This window comes from Pipistrellus kuhlii, unplaced genomic scaffold (assembly GCF_014108245.1).
Source record: "Pipistrellus kuhlii isolate mPipKuh1 unplaced genomic scaffold, mPipKuh1.p scaffold_m20_p_13, whole genome shotgun sequence".
Taxonomy (NCBI): domain Eukaryota; kingdom Metazoa; phylum Chordata; class Mammalia; order Chiroptera; family Vespertilionidae; genus Pipistrellus; species Pipistrellus kuhlii.
Window position 1 is genome coordinate 14,420,409 of NW_023425438.1, and position 21,936 is coordinate 14,442,344.

Below are 21,936 nucleotides of genomic sequence, written 5' to 3' on the forward strand. Positions count from 1 at the left end.
ACCTCAGCCCCGGCCTCCGCGCGCCGGAAGGAAACCGCCGCGGAGGAGGGGGCCCCGGGGGCGCCTCACCTGCCGCAGGGCCCCTCCCGGCTCTCCTCTCCGGGCGCCGGGCCGCGGGGGCGGGAGGCGTCCCCATCCCTCTGCCCACGCAGCAGCGCCGCCGCCCGCCGCCGGGTCCGGGGCGCAGGCCCCTCGGACCCCCGCCCCGCCCCGCGCGCCTCCCCCTCCCCAGTCCCTGCGCGGGGCCCGGGCCCGGAGCCCGGAGCCTCACCGCCCCCCGACTCCCGGACGGCCTCGCCGAGAGGGCGGCGTCTGAGGGGGGGAGGAGGAGGAGGAGGAGGAGAAGCGGGAGGAGGGAGGGGCGCCGCCCGCCTCCGGGGGCTGGAGCGCGCGTGGCCCCGGCGCCGCCGCGCCGCGGGGACTCGGCTGGCACCGCTCGGCGCGGGCGGCGGAGGATGCAGGCGGGCTGCCCCGGCCTCGGCCCGCGCTCCCGCCGGGAGGGCCCCGCGTGCGCCCCAAGCCGTGCCGCCGCCGCCGCCGCCTCGGTGCCGAGAGGGTAGGGGCCGCCCGCTGCCCCGCGCACGCCCGCCCTGGTCCCGGGCGCCCCGGGCTTCCCAGCCCCGGCGCCCCCCTCCCCCGCGGCCGGGCGCCGTGGACACTGACGGCGGGGGAGCCGCGCTGCGGCCGGGGTGCGGGGCCGTGGCGCTGGCCGGGCGGCGCGGCCCCGCGGGGAGCAGCCCCCGGGCGCGCTGAGCCTCCCGCTCGGAGTCCCCGCACAGGTGAGCGCGCCGGGGAGGGACGGAGGGAGGCGGCCTTCCGGGGGCGCGGGGGCCGGGGGGCTGGGGGAGAGGAGGTGAACAGAGGGCAGATTCAGGGATCCCCGGGGCGGGCGGCCCGGCTTCTGTCTGGCGCGCTGTGCCCACCGCGTGGGCCTGGAGGAGGCTTAGGTGAGCAAGTCAGGGACCCAGAGAGGAGAGATCACGGGGGAGGGAGAGGCGGGGTGCGAGGGATGCAGTGGGGGCCGGGGCTCCGCGAGCAAAGGCAGGAACCAGTGTCGGGGCGGCCAGTGCGGACGGAGGAGCGTGTGGTCCGTGGTGGCAGGAGCTGGCGGGCCGGGGGAGACCTGGCTCCGCAGCCTCGGGGCACTGGCGTGGGCTGGGCGGGTCGCAGGGAAAGCCCAGGCCGGGGGAGTGGGGACAAGGGTTGGGGGTAAGAGCTGCTCCACTTCGGAGGTGTCCTTTGCTCCAGATGACCGGCGCAGCCTGTGCCCTGGAGACCCGTCCTGCGCCCGCGCGGAGGTGACCGGCGCTCCGCCTCCCCGGGGCCCCAGAGCCCCGCCAGGCGGTGGCCCGCCCAGAGAGAGGGGAGAACCCGCAGGCCGAGCCCCACCAGACGCCAGCCAGGATGCCCAGGCACCGGCAGGGCTCCTTCGAGCCCGAGCAGCCCTCCGCCGCCGAGCCCTCGGCCAGCCTGCCCTCGGACCCCGACGCCCTTCGCGCCGGCCGCACCCACGAGGTGTCCGTGCGGAGCGTGGGCGCCTGCCTCTGCCTGCCCGGCTGCCTGCGGCCCACCTTCGTGCCCGAGTCCCTGGAGAGCCTCTACCAGACCTACTTCCGGCGGCAGCGCCACGAGACGCTGCTGGTGCTGGTGGTGTTCGCCGCGCTCTTCGCCGGCCACGCGCTGGCCGTGTGCGCCGCGGCCTTCTCGGCGGACCGCCTGGCCCCGCTGGCCGCCGCGGGCGCCGGGCTGCTGCTGGACGCGCTCCTGTTCGTGCTGTGCCGGAAGGGGCTGCTGCCCAGCCGGGTCACCCGCAGGGCCGTGCCCTACCTGCTGTGGCTGCTCATCTCCGCGCAGATCTTCGCCCACCTGGGCCTCAGCGTGCCCGCCGGCGCCCACGCCGCCAGCGACACGGTGGGCTGGCAGGCCTTCTTCGTCTTCTCCTTCTTCATCACGCTGCCCCTGGGCCTCAGCCCCATCGTGGTCCTCTCCGTGGTGTCCTGTGCGGCGCACACGCTCGTGTTGGGGGTCACCGTGGCCCAGCAGCAGCAGCGGCAGCAGGACAGGCTGAAGGGGATGCAGCTGCTGAGGGAGGTGAGTTGGGCCTTCTCGGCTCCCGGTGTCGCCCTGGGCTTCCCCTGCCCACTGGGCTTGCAGCCCCGGTGGCCCCTGTTTCAAAGGTGGGGGAGGTGGGGTCATGGTTCCCTTTGCCCTTTTGTCAAAATGTGCCCTGGGTGGCACCCCTACCTCCCCTTCTCTCAGCCACCTGTGCAGGGAGTACCTCCTCCCTCCCTCCCTCTCTCTCTCTCTCTCTCTCTCTCTCTCTCTCTCTTTTAATGTATTGATTTTTCACAGAGAGGAAGGGAAAGGGATAGATAGCTAGAAACATTGATTGGAGAGAAGCATCGACCAGCTGTACACCCCCCACTGGGGATGTGCCCGCAACCAATGTACTACATGCCCTTGACAGGAATCGAACCTGGGACCTTACAGTCCCCAGACCGAGGCTCTATCCACTGAGCCAAACCGGTTTCGGCTGGACCTCCTCTCTTTGAACCCCTGGCCTTGCACCAGAGTTGGGCCCGAGGGACATTGGGCCTCAGGGCCACTGGGCCACCTGTGCCCAGCTCACGCGGGTGGCGGCAGGAAGGCCTGCCGGGGCCCGGTCTCGAGGCAGCGCTGTCCTGGCTGTGCTCTCGTTGACCTTCGGCAGGAGGGCCTTGCCCCCCGCTTCTTGGGCAAGTGACTGACTCGTGTGGCCTTGGCATCCCTCTGCCAAGTGGCCGGTGCCTGCCAGCGCCGTGTGGCTGCTGTCGAGGTCCAGGGGAATGCGGGTGAAAGTGTGAGTCCCTGGGAGATGGGGGGAAGGCAGGCGTGATTGTCACAGGCCCCAGGTCTGCCGCTGGGGCCCAGGGTCCCTCGAGCAGTTGGATGATCGGAGGAGGCGTGGGGTGGGGACACAGGCGGGGGACAGTGGTGCCAGCCACGGCGGTGGAGCCTCCTGCTGGAAGGGTGGGCATGTGGCCCCCGCTAACTGCCGTGTCCACGGGTTCCAAGCCCGGCTACGTGTGGAGGGGCCGCAGAGCCCGGCCGGCCGAGTTCACCCCCGGTTACCCACCTGGGTCGGCTCAGCACTCAGCGTCGATGAGTTAGTGCCACAGCTGTGAGCCCCGCCTGCTGCCTCACCGGCCGGAAGTGACCTGCCCGGGCCACAGCTGGGGATGGCGGTGGCCGGCCGGAGTGTCCCCTTCTCGTCCCCCTGCTCTCACACCGCCGCCTCCGTCTCAGCCGAGGCTGTTAGCATTGCCTCCTGGGGCTGAGGGCTGCGCCTCCAGGTGCCCAGCGGGGCCGTCGTGGTTGATGCAAGAACCCCGTGGGGCCGTCCGTCCCACGGCTGCCGCCCTGGTTGGAGGGAAATACCGGTTTTTCTCGGGGTTAACGTTCTCCTCGTTCTTGGACCGGTGTTCTTCCCGGGCCCCATCACGGCTCATGGCCGCGTGGTGCCTCTCGATTCTGCAGGCGCACGTGGGCCGGCCCCCCGGTTTCTCCCCGGGACGTGTTCGGAAGGGGACAGGCTGCCCTGGCTGCCCTGGCTGCCGGGCTGGGGACGCGGCCGGTGCCTCTGCCGGCGGAGGCCCCGGGGCAGCTTCTGGGGCGAGGGTGCGAGCAGCGGGGGCTCTGAGCGTCGGCTGAGGCGCGGCCTGGACCGCAGGCCCGTCGCCCGTCCCCTCTGCCCGGCCTGGGGCAGCAGGGGCGTCCCGGATGCAGCTCCGCTTGTCCACGAGGGAGCGAAACAGAAACTCGTCCCCATCGGAGCCCAGACTCCGGACCCAGAGTTGCTGCGTGTCCTGTGGGGGTTGCTAAGAAACAAAACCCAAACAGACGAGGAAACAGAAAAAAAGATAGAAAAATACTAAGTAAATCCAGAATAACCACGCTCGCATCCCAGGAGAGCGTGGCCGGGACAGGGCGGCAGCGTCCGGGCGGGAGCTCCGAGGAGGGAAGGGGAGTTTGGAGCCTGAGATACGGAGCGCGGGAGGCCCAGGCCTTCAGTGGGCTGCGCTCCAGAAGTTTCTGAGTCACTTGTTTGGGACGAATCTGACTTTCCAAAAGGTGCCTGGGTTCCCAGGCCCCCTCATACACACACACACTGTCCCCCTGGGCACATGACCCCCCCTCCCCCCCCGGGGTGGGGGCACCATCAGGGTAGAAGGGGGTGGGGCCGGAGGACGGGGACTTTGGAAGGGGGTGGCCAGAAACCCCGCCCCCATCAGGGGAACTCCGGGAACTTTCTCCAGGTGCCAGCACCTCCTCGCCTCTCTCCTGCCTGCAGGCTCCCCGTTTCTGTCTCTCCTCCCATCACCTGTGGGCTCCGGCCAGGGACTTCCTCCTGGGTCATTGGGGATGAGCCCAGGCTCACAGTTAGAAGTAGACAGTGGCCCTAACCCGTGTGGCTCAGTGGATAGAGCGTCGGCCTGTGGACTGAAAGGTCCTGGGTTTGATTCCGGTCAAGGGCATGTACCTGGGTTGTGGGCACATCCCCAGTAGGGGGTGTGCAGGAGGCAGCTGATCGATGTCCCTCATCGATGTTTCTAACTCCCTCTCCCTCCTCTCTGTAATAAATCAATAGTGTGTGTGTGTGTGTGTGTATGTGTGTGTATATATATATATATATATATTTTTTTTTTTTTTTTTTTAAAGAAGTGGACTGGATTTCCGGGGTTCAGGGCCCAGGTTGTCTTCCTCTACACCCTCCAGCCCCCCACCCATACTGGGCTCTGTGGGAGGAATCCCGAGAGGCCGGAGCCCCAGGCGGCCTGACAGGCAGAGCCAGGCCATACAGCGGCCTGGGCTCTTTGTGGGGCGGACAGGTGGGCTCCACAGCGAGCAGAGGAAGAACGGGGTAGTGTGGGGTGGGGCGGGGGTGTTGCTGGGGCTTTGTGTATTACTGAATGAGTGAAGGTTCCTGGGCACCTGGTCTGGGCCTTGCAGCGAGCAGGGCCTGGGATGAAGGGGCCAGACGGTGACCGTCGGAGGCTGTGGTGGAGGAGAGCATGGCCTGGGGCTGGGGTTCCGGGGGCTCGGAGGACAGGAGGGCTGAGCTGCCGCGGGCAGGGCTTCCCCACATCCCTCCCCGTGCCTGGGTCCTGGCACCACCAACTTGCCCTTAACTGCCACCAGCTGCGCCTTGGGTGCGGCGAGGTGGCAGCTGGGAGAAGAGGGTGGGAGGGGTTTGAGGGCAGGACCCAGCAGCAGCGGATGGGAGCGGATGAAGGGGAAGGTGGGGGTGAGGAGCACTCCTGAGACGCCCCCATGTGCCCATGTTCCCGTTAGGTCCTCCCAGGGCTGGCGGAGGACTGAGTCTGTGGCAAGTTAGGGGTAAGGACCCCCTGAAAAACACAGCTTTACGTTACAGCAGAAAGGCTGTCGGGGCGCCCAAACCATCGAGAGGCCGAGGGGTGTCCCGGGGAGCGTGCGCAGAATCCACGGGAGGGGGTTCAGGGCCCAGCGTGAGGGAGCAGCCTGGTGGTGGGGGGAGCACCCAGGCCTGTCCCAGCCCCTGCTGCCCGCCGGCTCTCCCTGGTCCCCAGCGGCTTGTGATGGCGGATGGGCCATTGGAGCACAGGCAGCCCAGACCGTTTGCACCCTGGTTCTTGTGGGTGGTGGGAACGGAAGACCAGGGGAGGGTGGTGCAGGGCCGGGGCGTCGGGTCGGGGGCTGGCTGCTCTTGGGTCTGTAGCTGAGCAAGGGCACCGGGTGGGGGGTAATGTGTAGAGAGGCCCCTTGCAAACCTAGAGAACTATCCAAATGCCAGGCATTTGCCTCTCTGCTGCCTTTTCGACCTTCGCTCTGTGAATGAATCAGACCAAGCTCATTTACTGTCCTTTCTCTCACCTCTTTGTGTGGAACCAGCTGGCTCTTTGCTTTTTCTCATTTTGAATGCATTATTTTATTTTTATTATTTTTACAGAGAGGAAGAGAGAGGGATAGAGAGTTAGAAACATCGATGAGAGAGAATCATCGACCAGCTGCCTCCTGCACACCCCCTACTGGGGATGTGCCTGCAACCAAGGTACATGTCCTTGACCGGAATCGAACCTGGGACCTTTCAGTCCGCAGGCCAACGCTCTATCCGCTGAGCCAAACCCTGGTCAGGGCTTGACCGCATTCTTTTAAAGACTGCTCTCCCTTATGAAACGCTTCACGGTGTTGCAGAAGCTTTGGGAACGAGGGAAAACGTAGTGCAGTCCCACCGTGACCATGTTTTTGTGCGGTGTGTTCCATTCTCGTCTTTCCTACGAAAGATTTAACAAGGCCCCAGGCATCGCCCCTACGGTCCTTCCTTCGCGTGAGAGCACAGGCTTTTTGCGTTTTGAATTAGTCTTCCCAGCCCCCATTCCTAACGGCTGCGTCTGACACTGGCTAGGAGTGCTGTAATTAAGCGTTCCTTGTCTGTAGGACGCTGGGTTACTCTCAGTGAACTCACCGTAGGGTTTCCTTATTTACGTGCAGCCCCAGCAGGCCCTTGCTCTCCTCCCCTCCCTCCTGGCCACGGGGGTGTCTGGTGCCTCTTGCTCCTCCGATCGCTGCTGCTTCCAGCAGAACTCCTCGTGGTCCCTGAGCGATCGGCTTTCATTAGCAGCGAGACCGTCCCGTTGCGTCCCCCTGTCCTCTCTTCGGGAACGTTTTCCTGGTTGCAAACTGAAAATGAAAATGACATGTTTCCGAGCAAATCCCACCCCACGCTGGAGCCCCGTTTGAAACCCCCGGGTGAGAGGCCTGGATTTGAACTTGGCGAGATCTCCATGGCTGTGGTTTGTTGGTGCCAGCTGAGTGGGATCTGGGTGGGTAAGGCCTGCCCCAGCTCCGCGGGGGCTCCTCAGCTGCCCTGGCAGGCTGAGCTTTCCGCCCAAAGGGGCGGGAGTGGGGGTGTGGGCCGTGCGTCCTTCGTTGCGGAGCGAGGGGTCCGGAGGGCTGTGAGCTGTGTCCCCTGCTCCTGGGTGGCCGCCTCTGTTCCTTTCCTCCAGGGCTGGCGGCGCACCCCTCCGGACCCTCATCGCTGGGTTCGGGGCGGACGGGATCGTGGGGCTCACAGTCCGCCTTGCAGGCAGCGCCACGGCTTCTCATGGAACCTCTGCACAGCTGCCTGTCCTCTGTCCTCTGCCTCCGTTTCCTAGGGGCTGGGAGCTCCCTCTTCAGAATAGCCTGCCCGGTCTGTCGTGCGTTCACACCAGCGACAGATAACATTGTTGACGTAGGTCTTGAAGGCATTTCTTATCTCTGTCACCTCGCTTAGCCCTCGTGCCTGGAAGTCCCTGCCCCGGGCAGGAGGGAGAGGAGGGTCACGCAGAAGAAACGCAGGCGGCTGGTCCCGAGTCCGCCGTCCAGACCCCCGTGCAGGGAAGGGCCTCCTGTCTGGTGAGGTTGGGAGAGGCAGTGGGTCAGTTCATGCGAGAAGTTACATGATTGTGGTCCCACAGCATGTGGGTCGAAACGCACGGAACTGTAATGCCCCGGAGAATGGATTCTGCTGGACGTGAAAGGGACTAGGAACCAAATGCCAGATGATGGTGCATGAATGACCTTGAGACAGGGCAGGGAGAGCTGTGGTACCTCAGACGTCCTGTGGGTCCGGGGTGGAGGTGGGGGTGGGCTGGGATGGGGCACAGAGGAACATTTTGGGGGGGTGGACATGTTCCGTATGGTGATTGTGGGAAGTAGTCATACAGCTGTATACATTTGTCAGGACTCATCTAAACAGACACATTAAATGGGTGCTTTTAATTGTGTGTACACTATAACGCCACCAAGTAGATTTTTTGAAAAGGTCAGTAAAATCTGGGAATCACACGAAGAATCTCGCATACGCATGTACATTTATATGCATTTCCGATAGCTTTTTCTAACCGAAAGTCTTCAGCTATAGTCATTTACTTATCTTTTCTGAGGGGAAGGCTCTGTGCCCAAGCGTGGATGCCCGGTGCCCCGGTGGTCTTTTTCTGAGTTAGGATGTGTTCCCTGTCATTTCCAGTATCCTTCGGTGGAGGGAGAATTAAAAGTTGCTTGGAAATAATCTGGGTCTAGAATCCTAGACCCAGATTTTATGACTCTTCTTGATAATTTTTCACTGTTGCCTTGCCCACTGCTAAGTCAACAGTAGTTTCTTCTAGCTACTTAAATTTATCAGCAATCCCCAAAATGTTAATTTTACTTAGAAATAACAGCTGTCCTCTTGCACTCATAATTTATCTGTTAAGGCCCTATTTAATTGAATGATGCAAATATAATACCAAGAAAAAACAATTGATGCAGCAGGGTTGGGACTTAAACACAGCTGACTCTTGGGAAAACATTCTGAAGCTGGAGCAGAAACGCAGGAGGGTCCTGCAGAGGCCCCGCCAGCTGTGTGCGTATGATCAGTGGGCGGGCAGAGGGAGCGAGGGCCAGAGGCCTTGGCTAAGCTGGAATATCGGTGCCGAGGGCTTCAGAGCTGTCCTGTGCTCCTGCCCCTTCCACTTAAGCCCCTTCCTGCTGCTCCTCAGCAAACCCTTCTCGGTAATCACCATGGTTTTCCCTAACTCTTGAGAGGCAGTAGACTGGTCTGAGAGAGAAGATCCTTGCAGGGTATTTCCCCTGGCTCAGAATATTTGACTTAATCTGTCGTGTGGCTCATTTTTCCCTTTGGAAAAAGAAGAGATGCTTCCTGACTCACTTCTTCATAGCATACTGTGTGTTCAACTTCTCCTTCTGGAACGTGTCCCAAGGCACAGTTTGACGTAATGATTACTCTTATTCCCATCACAGCAACAACAGGGTCCGGTGTCTTCCTCCTGGGTCTGAGGGTGGGGCTCATCCAAGATGACCCAGAGGACATCCGCAAGCCCTCAGGGAGCCACTGGGACACACAAGACCTCTGAGAGTTCATGGAAGTACCATCACTCTGCTACGGTTAGAAAAGGCCTGGAGGAGGCAGTGCTGAGCTGGGCCATGAGGGGCAAATTGGATTTTGAACACTGAATTGGTAGGGAAGGGACACACAGGGATTGCTGGTGAGCAGTGATTTGGGGGATGAACATATGAGAACCTCGGACTGGAGAATTGGGTGTGTGAGACAGTAAGAGAGAAGTCCGGAAGGTGATTTGTGGATCTGAAACAGAGGACCTAGAAAGCTTTTTGAGATAGCTTTGACTACATGTTGTAGGCGTTGGGGAGCAGTGGAGTCCCAGAAGAATAGAGAACACAGAAAACATATTTAAAATAATAGTGATGGGGAAATTCCCAAATTTGATGAAAATTATAAACCCCACAGTTCAAGAAGCTCAATATAGCTCAGATAAAAAGAATCACACCAAGACACATCATAATTAGATTGCTTACTACTAGTAATTAAGAGAAACTCATAAAAATTGGTGGGGGGCAGGGGGAGGACACATTACATAGAGAGGGACAAAGATAAGAATGATGGCAGATGTCTGGTCAGAAATTATCTGAGGAAGAACACAGTAGAACTGGAAAAATAAAAATAGTCAATCTAGAATTTTATACCCAACAAATATACTTCAGTAAATGAAGGTGAGATAGACTTTTTTATAGACAAACTAAAGTTGAGAGAATTATCAGCAGACCTTAACTACAAAAAGTATTAGATGTTTAGATAAAAAATATAAACAATATACTATAGTTTATAACATAGAAGCAAAATATATAATAATAGAACAAGGGAAGGGGGAGATATGAAAGTATACTATCATAATTTTTTATACTATATGTAAAAATAATATTTGAAATAGTCTTGAAATGGGGAGCAGTGGAGTCCCAAAAGAATAGAGAACACAGTATATAAATTATGATAGTATACTTAGACAATCTCTCTTCCTTTCTGAAATCAATAAAAAAATATATTTTTAAAAAAGATTCAAAATATAAGAAGCCAAAGTTGATATAACTAAAAGAAAGAATAGACAAGTTATGATTATGTTTAAAGATTACAATATTCTTTTCTCAGTTATTGGTAAAACTAATAGACAAATTAGTAAACATATAGAACATTTGAACAACCTGAACAACCACCTGACCAAAGTGATATTTATAGAACCTTCCATCCAACAACTATAGAATGCACATTCTTTTCTTTTTTTAATTATTTTATTGATTTCAGGGGTGGGGTTTGGGGGGAGAGAAACATCAATGAAGAGAGAAAAATCATTGATTGGCTGCCTCTTGCATGTTTCCCACCAGGGATCAAACCTGCAACCTGAACACGTGTCCTGACTGGGAATCAAACCGTGATCTCCTCAATCATAGATTGATGCTCAACCACTGAGCCACATGGGCAAGGCCAGAATGCACATTCTTTTCTAGTGCATTGAAATGTTTATGAAGGCACACAGTATGCTGGGCCATAAAACAAGATTCCATACATTAAAAAGTTATTGAAATCGTTCGAAGTATGATGGGTTGAAATACAAATTAACAGATATGTTTTGAAAATCCACAAATATGTGGAAATTAAAACATGACTACACAAAAAATGGATCAACACAAATCATAAGACACATTAGAAAATGTGCTGAATTACATGAAAATTAAAACCACGTAAAAATTTGTGGGATATAAGCAAAGCAGTACTATGAGGGAAATTTATAGCATCAGAAAGGTTTAAAATGAATGATTTATGATTCCACCATAAGTAAGTAAAGTAGAAGAATTAAATTCAGAGTAAGAAGTAGGAGGTAATCTACGAGGTGTACTGGTTAATAATGTGAGTTTTTTCCAATTGATGGAGTTACACGTATGTTGATATATATGCGATTTGATATGTATGCTATTTTGTTGTATTGAAAGCAAACTTCAAAACTTTATATGTCAAATTTGCTGAAAATGTTAACATCATAGATATTTTTACGCTTAAAAATGTTGAATTTCGTGCCAAAAAAGCATTTTCGGGAAGTTTTAATCATTATATTGAAGAAAAAGTTATCGTCATATGTTTCGAGAAGCTTATGGTGAACATGTTTCATCTCAAGATACTTGTGAATGCTGGTTTAAATGCTTTAAAAGTGATGATTTTGATGTGAAAGACAAAGAATGTCCAGGTCAACTGAAAAGGTTTGAAGACCAACAATTACAAGCATTATTGGATGAAGATGTGTGTCAAACGCAAAAACAACTTTGAGAAAGTTTAAACGTTGCTTAACAAACAACTTCCAATCATTTATAAGCAAAGGAAAAGATTTTAAAGGGAGGAAAATGGGTGCCACATCAACTGAACGAAAGACAAGCGGAAAACCGAAAACTCATCAGTAAAATGTTGCTTCAACAGCATGAAAGTCTTTTTTTTTTAATTTTATTTTTTTATTAAATTATTATCTGTGTACATATTTTACCATTGCCCCCCCCCCCCAATACATACCCACCCTCCCCAGAGTTTTGTGTCCATTGGTTATACTTATATGCAGAAGGGTTTTTTTTACATCAAATTATAACTGGCCATGTAAAGTTGATTTATTTTGAGAATTCCAAGTGCACAAAATCATGGGTTGATCCAGATCAACTGTCAACATTGACTCCAAGGCCAAATCGCTTTGGAAAGAAGACAATGCTCTGCGTTTGGAGGCATCAGGAAGGTGTGGTGTATTATGAACTTGTAAAACCAGGTGAAACATTAATACCGATTGCTGCCGACAACAAATAATCAATTTGAACCACGCTTTGATGTGAAATGATCAGAATGGGCCAGAAGACACGACAAAGTAATTTTGCTTCATGATGACGTCCCATCACACACTATAAAACCAGTTAAAGACACGTTAAAAGATCTTGCCTGGGAAGTACTAACACCGTATTCACTAGACCTTGCTCCTTCAGATCACCACTCTTTCCAATTGATGGCACACGCACTTCCTGAGCAGCACTTCAAAATGTACGAAGAAGTGGAAAATTGGGTCTCTGAATGGTTTGCCTCAAAACAAGAAAAGTTCTACTTGGACAGTACCCACCAGTTACCTGAAGATGGGGAAATGTGTAGCTAGCGATGGACATTACTTTGAATAAAGCACTTTTGAGGTTTCTCTTGAAATTGTTTTCTTTGATTACAAAATCTGCATTATTAACTGGTACACCTAGCCTATACTAATAAAAGCCTTGGGGATGATCAGGTCAGCAGGGGAGGGCAGTTGGGGGCAATCAGGCTGGCAAGAGAGCAGTTAGGGGGCAATCAGGCAGACAAGCAGGTGAGTGGTTAGGAACCAGCGGTCCCGGATTGTAAGAGGGATATCCTACTGCCCATTTACGGGATTGGGCCTATACTAGCAGTTGGATATCCACCAAGGGGCCCCAGATTGGAGAGGGTGCAGAACAGGCTGAGGGACACCCCTCCCCATGCATCAATTTTTGCACTGGGCCACTAGTATATATATAAAAGCCTAAGCAACCAGCCGACTGGCCAGTGCTTATGATGAGCACTGACCACCAGGGGGCAGATGCCCAATGCAGGAGCTGCCAAGCTGCAGTCACTTGGCAGCGGTGGTTCTTGAGTCTAGTGAATACGGTGTTAGTACTTCCCAGAACCAGAGAGGAGGGAGGGAGCGCCACCCAAGAACTGCCCTCTCACAATCCAGAACTCCTTGGGGGATGTTGGAGATCTGATCCCCACGGACCCCACCAGTGCACGAATCCATGCACCGGGCTTCTCCTAAAAAGTAAGAAGGGAAAATAGTGAACAAAGAATAAAGAAAAATCAGTGAATCCATAGCTGGTTTTTAATTTCAGTAAAAGGAATAAGCTATAGCTAGTTGATCAGAGACGTGAGAGAGGACACACATTACAAAAGCCAGAATGGAAATGGGAGCATGACCACAGGTCCTACAGACATGCACAGAATAGTAAAAAGAAATGTTACAAACCACTGTATGCCCACACATTCGACAACTGAGACAAACGGGGCACATTACTTGAGGCTCAGAGATGGCGGGGCTACGGGCTGGCTGGAGGGAGTTTCTGTGAAGGGTCCCCAGGTCAGCTGTGGCTGAGGGGAGATTGGGGGGGGGGGGGGATGCCGTCCAAGAGCAAGGAATAATAGGAATGCTCACATTTCTTTGTAAAGAGATTCCCTACAGGAAGGTTATAAGGCAAAAAGGAGAAACCAGAAATGGTGCTCAATCCCCCTCCCTCAGGCGGGAGCCGCTGTTGACCCGTTAGTGTTTCTGCTCCTGCGCTATTTCCTTTCTAGGAAAAGGAGGGCAGGGTGTAGCTGGGTTTTGAGGGCAGGGTGGGGCGTGCTTGCCTGGTGCCGTCAAAGACTCCAGACCGATGGAGTTGGCATTTCCGTGTTCGCTCGCTCCCCTCGCGCTCTCCCTCCTGGCCTCCTCCCTCCATCGTCATTCCTCCGCTCGGGCGTCCCTGGTGCCTCCCATGTGCCACGAGGGTGCGGAGTGCCGGGCACACGCGGTGACCGGCACAGGCCTTGTCCCTGCAGAGCGTACAGCGCAAACGGGCAGACACATCTGTTCCGCTCGAAGGCAAACACTTTTAAGCGTTTAAAAATAGTAATGCAAACATGGACTTCCGCGGCCTGGAAGGCAAAGCCCCACGCACTAGCAAGGTGAGAGGGAGGCTCTGCCCTGTACTCGTAAGAGACCGAGGCCTCTGCCTTTGTGGGCTGCTTGTGTGCCGAGAGGTTTGCCGGCACCCGGATGAGGATGTGAGCTTGGCCTTCTGGATGGCCAGCAGCTGTGGAGTCATCCGAGCAGGAGGTGGAACTTGCAGAAAGATCCTTTTGGATGATGAATGTGGTACCGGGGGTGTGTGTGTGTGTGTGTGTGTGTGTGTGTGTGTGTGTGTGACCAGAGAGGAAGGAGAGGGCTGAGTCTGTGCCCGGCCCTGGGGGGAGGGCGGAGGGCTGGGGCCAAGAAGTGGCCGGAGGAGGAGGAAGACCAGGAGGCATTTGTCCAGGGAGTGAAGGACCCCCTGGAGGTGCCGCAGGAGCACGGGGTTGGGGAGATGGGGTGGCACTGGCTCAGGCACCCCGTACCTCTTTACCCAGGACGCAGGGCTGGGCGGGCGCTGTAGCAGTTGGCTGGGAGCCCTCGTGAGCTGAGGCCCACCCTCGCTGGCACAGGTGGACCTTCAGGTCACGGCCGGGGTTCCCCACTGACCCCTGGCTGCACCCTGGAGTTCCCTGGGAGCTTCTTTAACTGTGTCAGTGCTGCTGGCGTCACTGTTTTGGGGGGCTGCCTGGGCATAGCTTCCGGTGAGTCTAGGGTGCAGCCCTTAGTCTAAGGGTTAGAGACTCCTGAGTAGGGGTGAGGGAGCACCTCAGGGGGCGCTGGGTCAGGCAGTTGTGGCTGAAAAACTGAAATCCAGGATGGAGTTTGCCAGGACTGTGGAGGTGCTCCTTCTCTCCACCCGCTCTTCCCTCTGTGCCTGTGACTAAGGTAGTAAGTACCTTGTGAGGACGGTCTCTGGCGGCACCGTCCTCCCAGGCCTGTCCCTCTGACTGTGAAAACGTGTCAGCTTCCCCAAGAGCCAGGGGAGGAGGGCAGTAAGAGGAGGGTTGGGACAATGACAAGGAAACTTGGAAAATGACTTAAAATCTAAAGTAAAAATCAGGGAACTGGATTAAATGCAGGACAGGTGAAGCGGCAGTAACAGGTGGAGGACAGTGTGGAAGAGAAGCTGGCCAGACAAGAAGAGAATAATGAGGAGGTGTGACCGAAGATGAGGAGATTATGAGAAAGGGAAAGAGAAGGAACGGACAGAGACCCCATAGGCCCTGGGCCCAGAGACAACCTAAAGCAGTGGTCACGGTGGGGGGTAAAAGAGCCAGGCAGGTTGGAGGATCTTGGCTTTGTCTTTTTATTTTTATTTTTTAATATATTTAACTGATTTTTTTTACAGAGAGGAAGGGGGAGGGATAGAGAGCTAGAAACATCCACGAGAGAGAAACATCGACCAGCTGCCTCCCGCACTGAGGCACATGCCCTTGACTGGAATCAAACCCGGGACCCTTCAGTCCACAGGCCAACGCTCTATCCACTGAGCCAAACCGGTTTTGGCTCGGCTTTGTCTTTATATTGATGGCAGCCCCTAGAATGGAGGTCCCCGGGTCCCCAAGGCAGGTGGGTTCAGAAGTCTCCCTTCCTCACCTGTTCCCCTCGGACGTCCGAGCACCCGGCTCAGAAACAGCGGACAGGGAAGCAGCAGCTCGGGACTCCGGGCTGGAGAGAAAGCCGGGGTCCCAGGCTGGCCTGAGAGGCTGCAGAGAGGAGGGCTGCAGAGGCATCATTCCTGGGAAGCAACAGGGGAGGGGAGGAAGGGGACAGAGTCCCCGAGGGGAAAGGAAGCGCCCTCCAGGGTCAGAGGAGAGGGACACCGGCTTGTCCCACCGCCAAGCGTCTGCACAAAGTTTCACTCTCAAGATCTGAGGCGTGTGTGTGTGTGTGTGTGTGTGTGTGTGTGATGGGAATATTCCTGGAATTCTGAAGATTCCTGGAATTCTGCACATGCTCTAACTCGCAGCCAGTCAGTTTGTCATCAAGTTCATTTCGAAGACAGCTCCCGAAAGGCAGGATCTGTGCCCTCAGTGCAAGGAGAAGACCCGAGAGGCAGCTGGGGCCCTGCTGTCATCGTGGCCACGCCCACAAGCACACAATTCTCTCTTTCTTGCCTTTCCTCCGTCGGCCATTGGCCGTTGGTTTGGAATTGGTGTAAGTTTCATTGACCGTCCAGAATCCTAACGTGAAAATGGATGTGCGAAGACCCACAGCTGTGCGTCCGGCCCAAGCGTTGCTCCCCGTTGGGGGCCCCTGCCGGCAGGCCCCGCCCCCCAGAATCACATGGGGCTCCCTCTGTTTCCCGCGGCTTCTCCGTCCCCAGGAGACGGGAGCCCCGTGACGTCCTCTTTCACTCTCCGGGCTGCGAGTGGAGCCCGCCTCGCGCTGAAGCCTCGGGAGGGTTGGGTCTTACAAAACACGATGAAACGTTGTTCAAGAGGGTCCTTGGAGTAGAACTGGACTCATCAGCCCGGAGAAAGAGACCGAGGTGACTGGCGGATGGGGTCACATCGGGAAGAGACGATACAGCGCCATGGCCTGTTCTCTGTCTCCGAGCCACAGGGGATGGGGGTGCAGGGCCTCGGGGGAGCTTTGTGGTTATTAACCATCTGGCTCGGTGGTCGGCGAACTCGTTAGCTCACGGAGCCAAATAGCAACAGCACCACGACGGACATTTCTTCGGAGAGCCACGTTCTTTAAACTTCTCCTAACGCCACTTCTTCAAAAAAGACTCGCCGCATGTGGCTCGAGAGCCGCGGTTTGCCGACCACGGGTCTGGGCTGGCAGACCCTTTGAAGACTCTGGTGGAAGCAGTGGACTGGCTCCCGTGCGCCGCCTTCAGGGCTGGGAGGGGACGAGGACGCGCGGCTCGGAGAGGCTGACCGCTGGCTGCGGCCGCCCGCCTGCCGAGGGGGCTGAGGTCCGTGTGGCCACACAGCCCGGCCTGTCCCCGAGATCACAGCTGTGGGGGCCCCGGAGGCTCGGGCTGGGCTTCCTGGGGGGCGGGGGGTGGGGGGGGAGGCGGGCTGCCGACCGAGGTGCCATCTCCCCTGCTGCTTCCCGCTCCTCGGAGATTTTTTCCAAAACACCTCCGCGCGTGTTAATGAACAGACGTCAGCGAGGCCGTCCCCAGCAGCTGAGATCCAGAGGTCCCCGAGGGCGGCCGACATGGACGCAGAAAGCCAGGGCAGCCTTCTCTCTCCCCCGACCCCTCTCCCCGGTTCCGGAGCGTTCTGGAATGTTCTGGAACCCGCAGGCCGGAGCGATCCCATGGGGGGAGGTCAGCCCAGGCCCTGGAGCCTCGGCCGGCCTCCCTCGGAGGGTGACTTCCATCTCGGAGCCGCCGGGGCCGAGAGGGAACGTGCAGGATGTGATGATGACTCATCGGATTCCAGGGGAAGGATCCGGGAAGGCACTTTCTCACGAGCCCTGGGTCATAAATACTTTTTCTGTCGTGGGTTCGATGAAGCTTCCGTCTGAATGTTTACCCACTTGGGAGATTTGTTCATTCTATTCGTTATTTTAAAGATCTTGTGTTTAAAAAAAAATTTTTTTTTTGGGGGGGGGGCGTGGAGTAAGACTGCCCAGTCTAAAGCAGGCCACTGGGCCTTGTGGGTGCGGGGAATCCCCCCGAGGTTGAACAGCTTCTCCTGCCGGGCTGGTGCGGCTCAGTGGTTGAACATCCACCTATGAACCAGGAGGTTATGGTTCGATGCCCAGTCAGGGCACGTGCCCAGGTTGCAGGCCCAGTCCCCAATGGGCCGTGCAGGAGGCAGCTGACGGATGATTCTCTCATCATTGACATTTCTATCTCTTTCTCCCTCTCCCTCCTTCTCTGAAATCAGTAAAAATGCCTATTTTTACAAAACTCCTCCTCCTGGCCCCCCCTGCTCTCTCTGGAACCTTCCTCCCCCTAGCCGACGCCCGCTTCCTGGCGGGGGGCTCCTCGGCTGGGCTTCACCCTTTCTGATCTGGGCCCTGGACTCAGGGCTGGAAATGGCCTGTAGGCCCTGACCAGCCTCCCACGCGGGGGGATGGGGGGGAGCGGGAATTGCTCAGCTCCTTCCGAGCTGCTGCTGTGGTGCCCGGAGAGGGGCCAGGTGGACCAGAGCCACAGTGCCCTGGGGGTCCTCGCAAGGTTAGATTTTTGGGGGAGTTCTAAGAAACCCAAGGCTTGGGTCTCCCGGGGGAAAGGTCTAGAAAGGTGAGCTTCCTGGGAGGCTGGGAGGGAGTTGTCTGGCATGGGTGGGACCCGCGGGACCCACATCGCTCTCCAGCAGCGTCTTGCCTCCACGTCCCTGCAGCCGAGAGTGCAGCCGGGGAGGGGAGCAGGCCTCGGAGGGGACAGGAGGCAGCCTGGAGACTGCCCTGCCTCCCTTCCGTCCAGCCTTCTTCCCCAGCCTCTCTGCACCAGGTCACGACCCCCACCTCCACCCCCCACCCCTCACCCCCCACCCCCGTCCCAGCCTTTGCCCGCAGAGGTGAGGTCAGATGAGGACCAGACAGTCAGGAACGCGGGGACCGTCGCCGTGAGTCAGTCCGCCCCTCAGCTCACCGGTGATGGCACTGGCGCGCAGAGAGGCCATTTGACTTGGCAGGTTCCCGTAGCGAGGGGCAGGGCCGAGGTCCAGGGCTCCTCGTGCATTCATTTCCTACACTGTCTTACCCTCCGTGCATTCAGCCCTGACCAGTGTGGCTCAGTGGATAGAGCGTCGGCCTGCGGACTCGAGGGTCCCAGGTTCAATTCCGGTCAAGGGCATGTACCTTGGTTGCGGGCACATCCCCAGTAGGGGGTGTGCAGGAGGCAGCTGATCGATGTTTATTTCTCATCGATGTTTCTAACTCTATCCCTCTCCCTTCCTCTCTGAAAAAAAAAAAAAAATCAATAAAATATATTTTAAAAATAAATACATAAATACCCACATTTGAGTGCAAGGCAGGCTGTCCGGCCTGGATGGTCCCCAGGCGTGAACACACCCGAGTCTGTCACGCGGTCTGGGTTAGACGCGTGGGTGGTGCTGGGCTGCTGTCTGGCAGTCCGCAGGGTCTGGCGGGGTTTTCTCAGGTGGCGCCCTGTGGGGGCGGAGAGCCAGCACCTGCTGTGGAGGGCGGGAGGCCCCGCTCAGAGCTCGGGGTCCGCTGAGAGGGACAGTCCGGCGGGGGTGTCAGGGCTGCGGTCTGGCGGCCCTGGGCATGGCCTGGAGAGCCTGCGGTGCGGGACCGAGGAACAGGCTCTCCCAGCCCAGAGAAGCTCTCGGTGCCCGAGCCCCAAGCTGGCTGCACAGACACCAGGTCCCACCCCTCTCCTCCTCTCCCTGCAGCTTTGGGTCCTAGCTGGACCTGGGGACGGTCCTGGCCGCCCCTCCCCTGCTGGCAGGGGTGGCCGAGGATGCGTAACCCTGTGGCACGGGGGCAGGGTAGCAGGGGTGGCATTGTGACCCCGGAATCAGCCCGGTCAGCTCTCCTGTGACCTTTTCTTTTTAAAGAACAAATAAACGTATTTTATTGATTTTTCACAGAGAGGAAGAGAGAGGAATAGAGAGCCAGAAACATCAATGAGAGAGAGAGTCATTGATCAGCTGCCCCTTGCACACCCCCCTACTGGGGATGTGCCCGCAACCAGTGCACATGCCCTTGACCGGAATCGAACTGGGACCTTTCAGTCCGTAGGCCGACGCTCTATCCACTGAGCCACACCGGTTTTGGCTCCTGTGACCTTTTCCACGACCTGCGGCCCGTGGGGCTGTCCACCCGCAGTGGGTGGGCCCGGGCTGGCTTCCCTCTGCTCCCGGCTCCTCAGCACCGAAGCGCACGTAGCAAGTGTGTGCTCAGCGTGCGGTGGTCGAACAGACGCGCGGACGAATGCATGGGCAGCAGAGGGACTGACGGCTCAGGCCTCCTGGGCGGGCGGATTGGCCGGCTTAGCGGAGGGGTGATCAGCTCCCCCTCCCCCCCAACCGGCCTTCTGGGCCTGGAGCCACGCCCGTGGGTGGGCCTCACCAGCCACAGCAACGAGGCAGGGTCTGCTGCAGGGACCTCCCTTCCCTCGGCGTCACAGGCTCTGCTGGGGCCCGCCCTGGACACGGGCAGCTTGGGGTTTGGTCTCAGTCACTGCTCCCCACCCCCACCCCCACCCCCAGAGACGCGCCTTCACCGCTGTCCCCTTCTCCCCCCCCCCCGCTCGGGCGCAGATCCTGGCCAATGTCTTCCTCTACCTGGGCGCCATCGCCGTGGGCATCATGTCCTACTACATGGCCGACCGCAAGCACCGCAAGGCCTTCCTGGAGGCCCGCCAGTCGCTGGAGGTGAAGATGAACCTGGAGGAGCAGAGCCAGCAGCAGGTAAGGCTCGGGGCGGCCGCAGGGCCGTGGGCTCGGAGCTGGTGTTTGTGCAGCCAGCTCGGTGCATGGGCACAATGGGCGTGTGTGTGTGTGTGTGTGTGTGTGTGTGTATGTGTGTGTGTGGAGGGGGTTTCAGTGCGCAGGGCCGTGGGCTCGGAGCTGGTGTTTGTGCAGCCAGCTCGGTGCATGGGCACAAGGGGTGCGGGCGTGCGTGTGTGTGTATGTGTGTGTGTGTATGTGTGTGTGTGGAGGGGGTTTCAGTGCGCAGGGCCGTGGGCTCGGAGCTGGTGTTTGTGCAGCCAGCTCGGTGCATGGGCACAAGGGGTGCGGGCGTGCGTGTGTGTGTGTGTGTGTGTGTGTGTGTGTGTATGTGTGTGTGTGGAGGGGGTTTCAGTGCGCAGGGCCGTGGGCTCGGAGCTGGTGTTTGTGCAGCCAGCTCGGTGCATGGGCACAAGGGGTGCGGGCGTGCGTGTGTGTGTGTGTGTGTGTGTGTGTGTGTATGTGTGTGTGTGGAGGGGGTTTCAGTGCGCAGGGCCGTGGGCTCGGAGCTGGTGTTTGTGCAGCCAGCTCGGTGCATGGGCACAAGGGGTGGGGGCGTGTGTGTGTGTGTGTGTGTGTGTGTGTGTGTGTGGAGGGGGGGTTCGGTGCGCAGCCCTGTGGGCCTTGGAGTTCGCCCACCATGTCAGGTGCTCGCTGCCTGACGCCACCTCGGGTCCCTCGCCTGGGAGGGCTCCTCCGACTTCAGGGAGCTTCTCTTGCTGGAAACTCGCTCCCGCATCTCCTCTGTGCTCGGCCAAAGCCTCCCTCTTTCCCTTTTTCGGCTTTTTTTTTTTTTTTTTCCTTACATTTAAAACTTTTTAAGGAAATGCACCACCCCAGCAGCCACCAGTGGCTGCCTGTGGTCCTTTCCCAGGTGGACAAGTGCTGTGGGCTGCATGCTTGTCCTCCGTGGGCTTGCTAGTCCGCCTTGGCCACTCTCTTAAGGTCAGGGGCAGATGCGCACTGCCCACCTACTGTGCGCACAGAATTGCTCTCCCTGCAGCGGGACCCATCCCCTGGCCTCGGGGCAGGGCCCTCTGGGTGATTTCCGACCACCCCCGGCTGTTTTCTCCGTGCTCAGGGCCCTCTCCCCGCTGCCTTCTCCCTCTAAGTCCTGTTTAACGAAGGAAAACCAGCCCGCCCACCCCCTCTCCCCGGGGACCCGCCGTTTACATTTTCCTCGGCGAGAAGTGCCTGCTGTCCTGCCGTTGACCGGCCTGACGGCAGCCGGAGCCACCGCAGCTCCTCCCCTTCGCGTGCGAGTCAGGCTTCCGCCTCGTTCTCGGTCTGGAATCTTCTCAGATGCTTTTGAAGGTCCCCAGAAGTCACATCCGCCCATTTCCTGTTCTCCAGAGGCCATTTCTCCTGCACGCACAAACTCAAGTGGAATATACACGACACTCTGCTCTGGGAACCGTGTCTGCGTGCACCGGTGGGGGCCCATTGGTGGGCCTCACAGTCTCTAGGCCAGTGGTCGGCAAACTCATTAGTCCACTCAATAGCAACAGGACAACGATTGAAATTTCTTTTGAGAGCCAAGTTTTTTTAAGATTTATTTTATTGATTTCTTACAGAGAGGAAGGGAGAAAGATAGAGAGCTAGAAACATCGATGATGAGAGAGAGAAAAACATCGACCAGCTGCCTCCTGTACAACCCCTACTGGGGATGTGCCCGCAACCAAGGTACATGCCCTTGACCGGAATCGAACCTGCAATCTTCAGTCCGTAGGCCAAAGCTCTATCCACTGAGCCAAACCGGTTTTGGCGAGAGCCAAATTTTTTAAACTTAAACTTCTTCTAGGGCCACTTCTTCAACATAGACTCGCCCAGGCCGTGGTAGTTTGTGGAAGAGCCACACACGTGGGGCCAAAGAGCCGCATGTGGCTCTCGAGCCGCGGTTTGCCGGCCACAGCTCTGGACAGTGCTGTTGGAGGCCCACACGGATTCCTTTAGCCGATGGCCCTGGCGTCTGTCCTGGGCGGGTTTTCTCTGTCTGTTTAGCGGTG

At 57.3% G+C, this 21,936-nt stretch overlaps 1 protein-coding gene across 1 annotated transcript in view; it reads left to right on the top strand.

Annotated features, from left to right (window-relative positions):
• Positions 1-337: 337 nt before the first annotated feature.
• Positions 338-21,936, top strand: part of ADCY3 (adenylate cyclase 3) — a 48,477-nt gene continuing 26,878 nt past the window's right edge. The window contains exons 1-3 of the mRNA XM_036435047.2: positions 338-779; positions 1,249-2,091; positions 19,742-19,891. Coding sequence (XP_036290940.1) covers positions 1,405-2,091; positions 19,742-19,891 — 837 coding nt within the window. The 5' untranslated portion in view covers positions 338-779; positions 1,249-1,404. The remainder of the gene's footprint in view (positions 780-1,248; positions 2,092-19,741; positions 19,892-21,936) is intronic.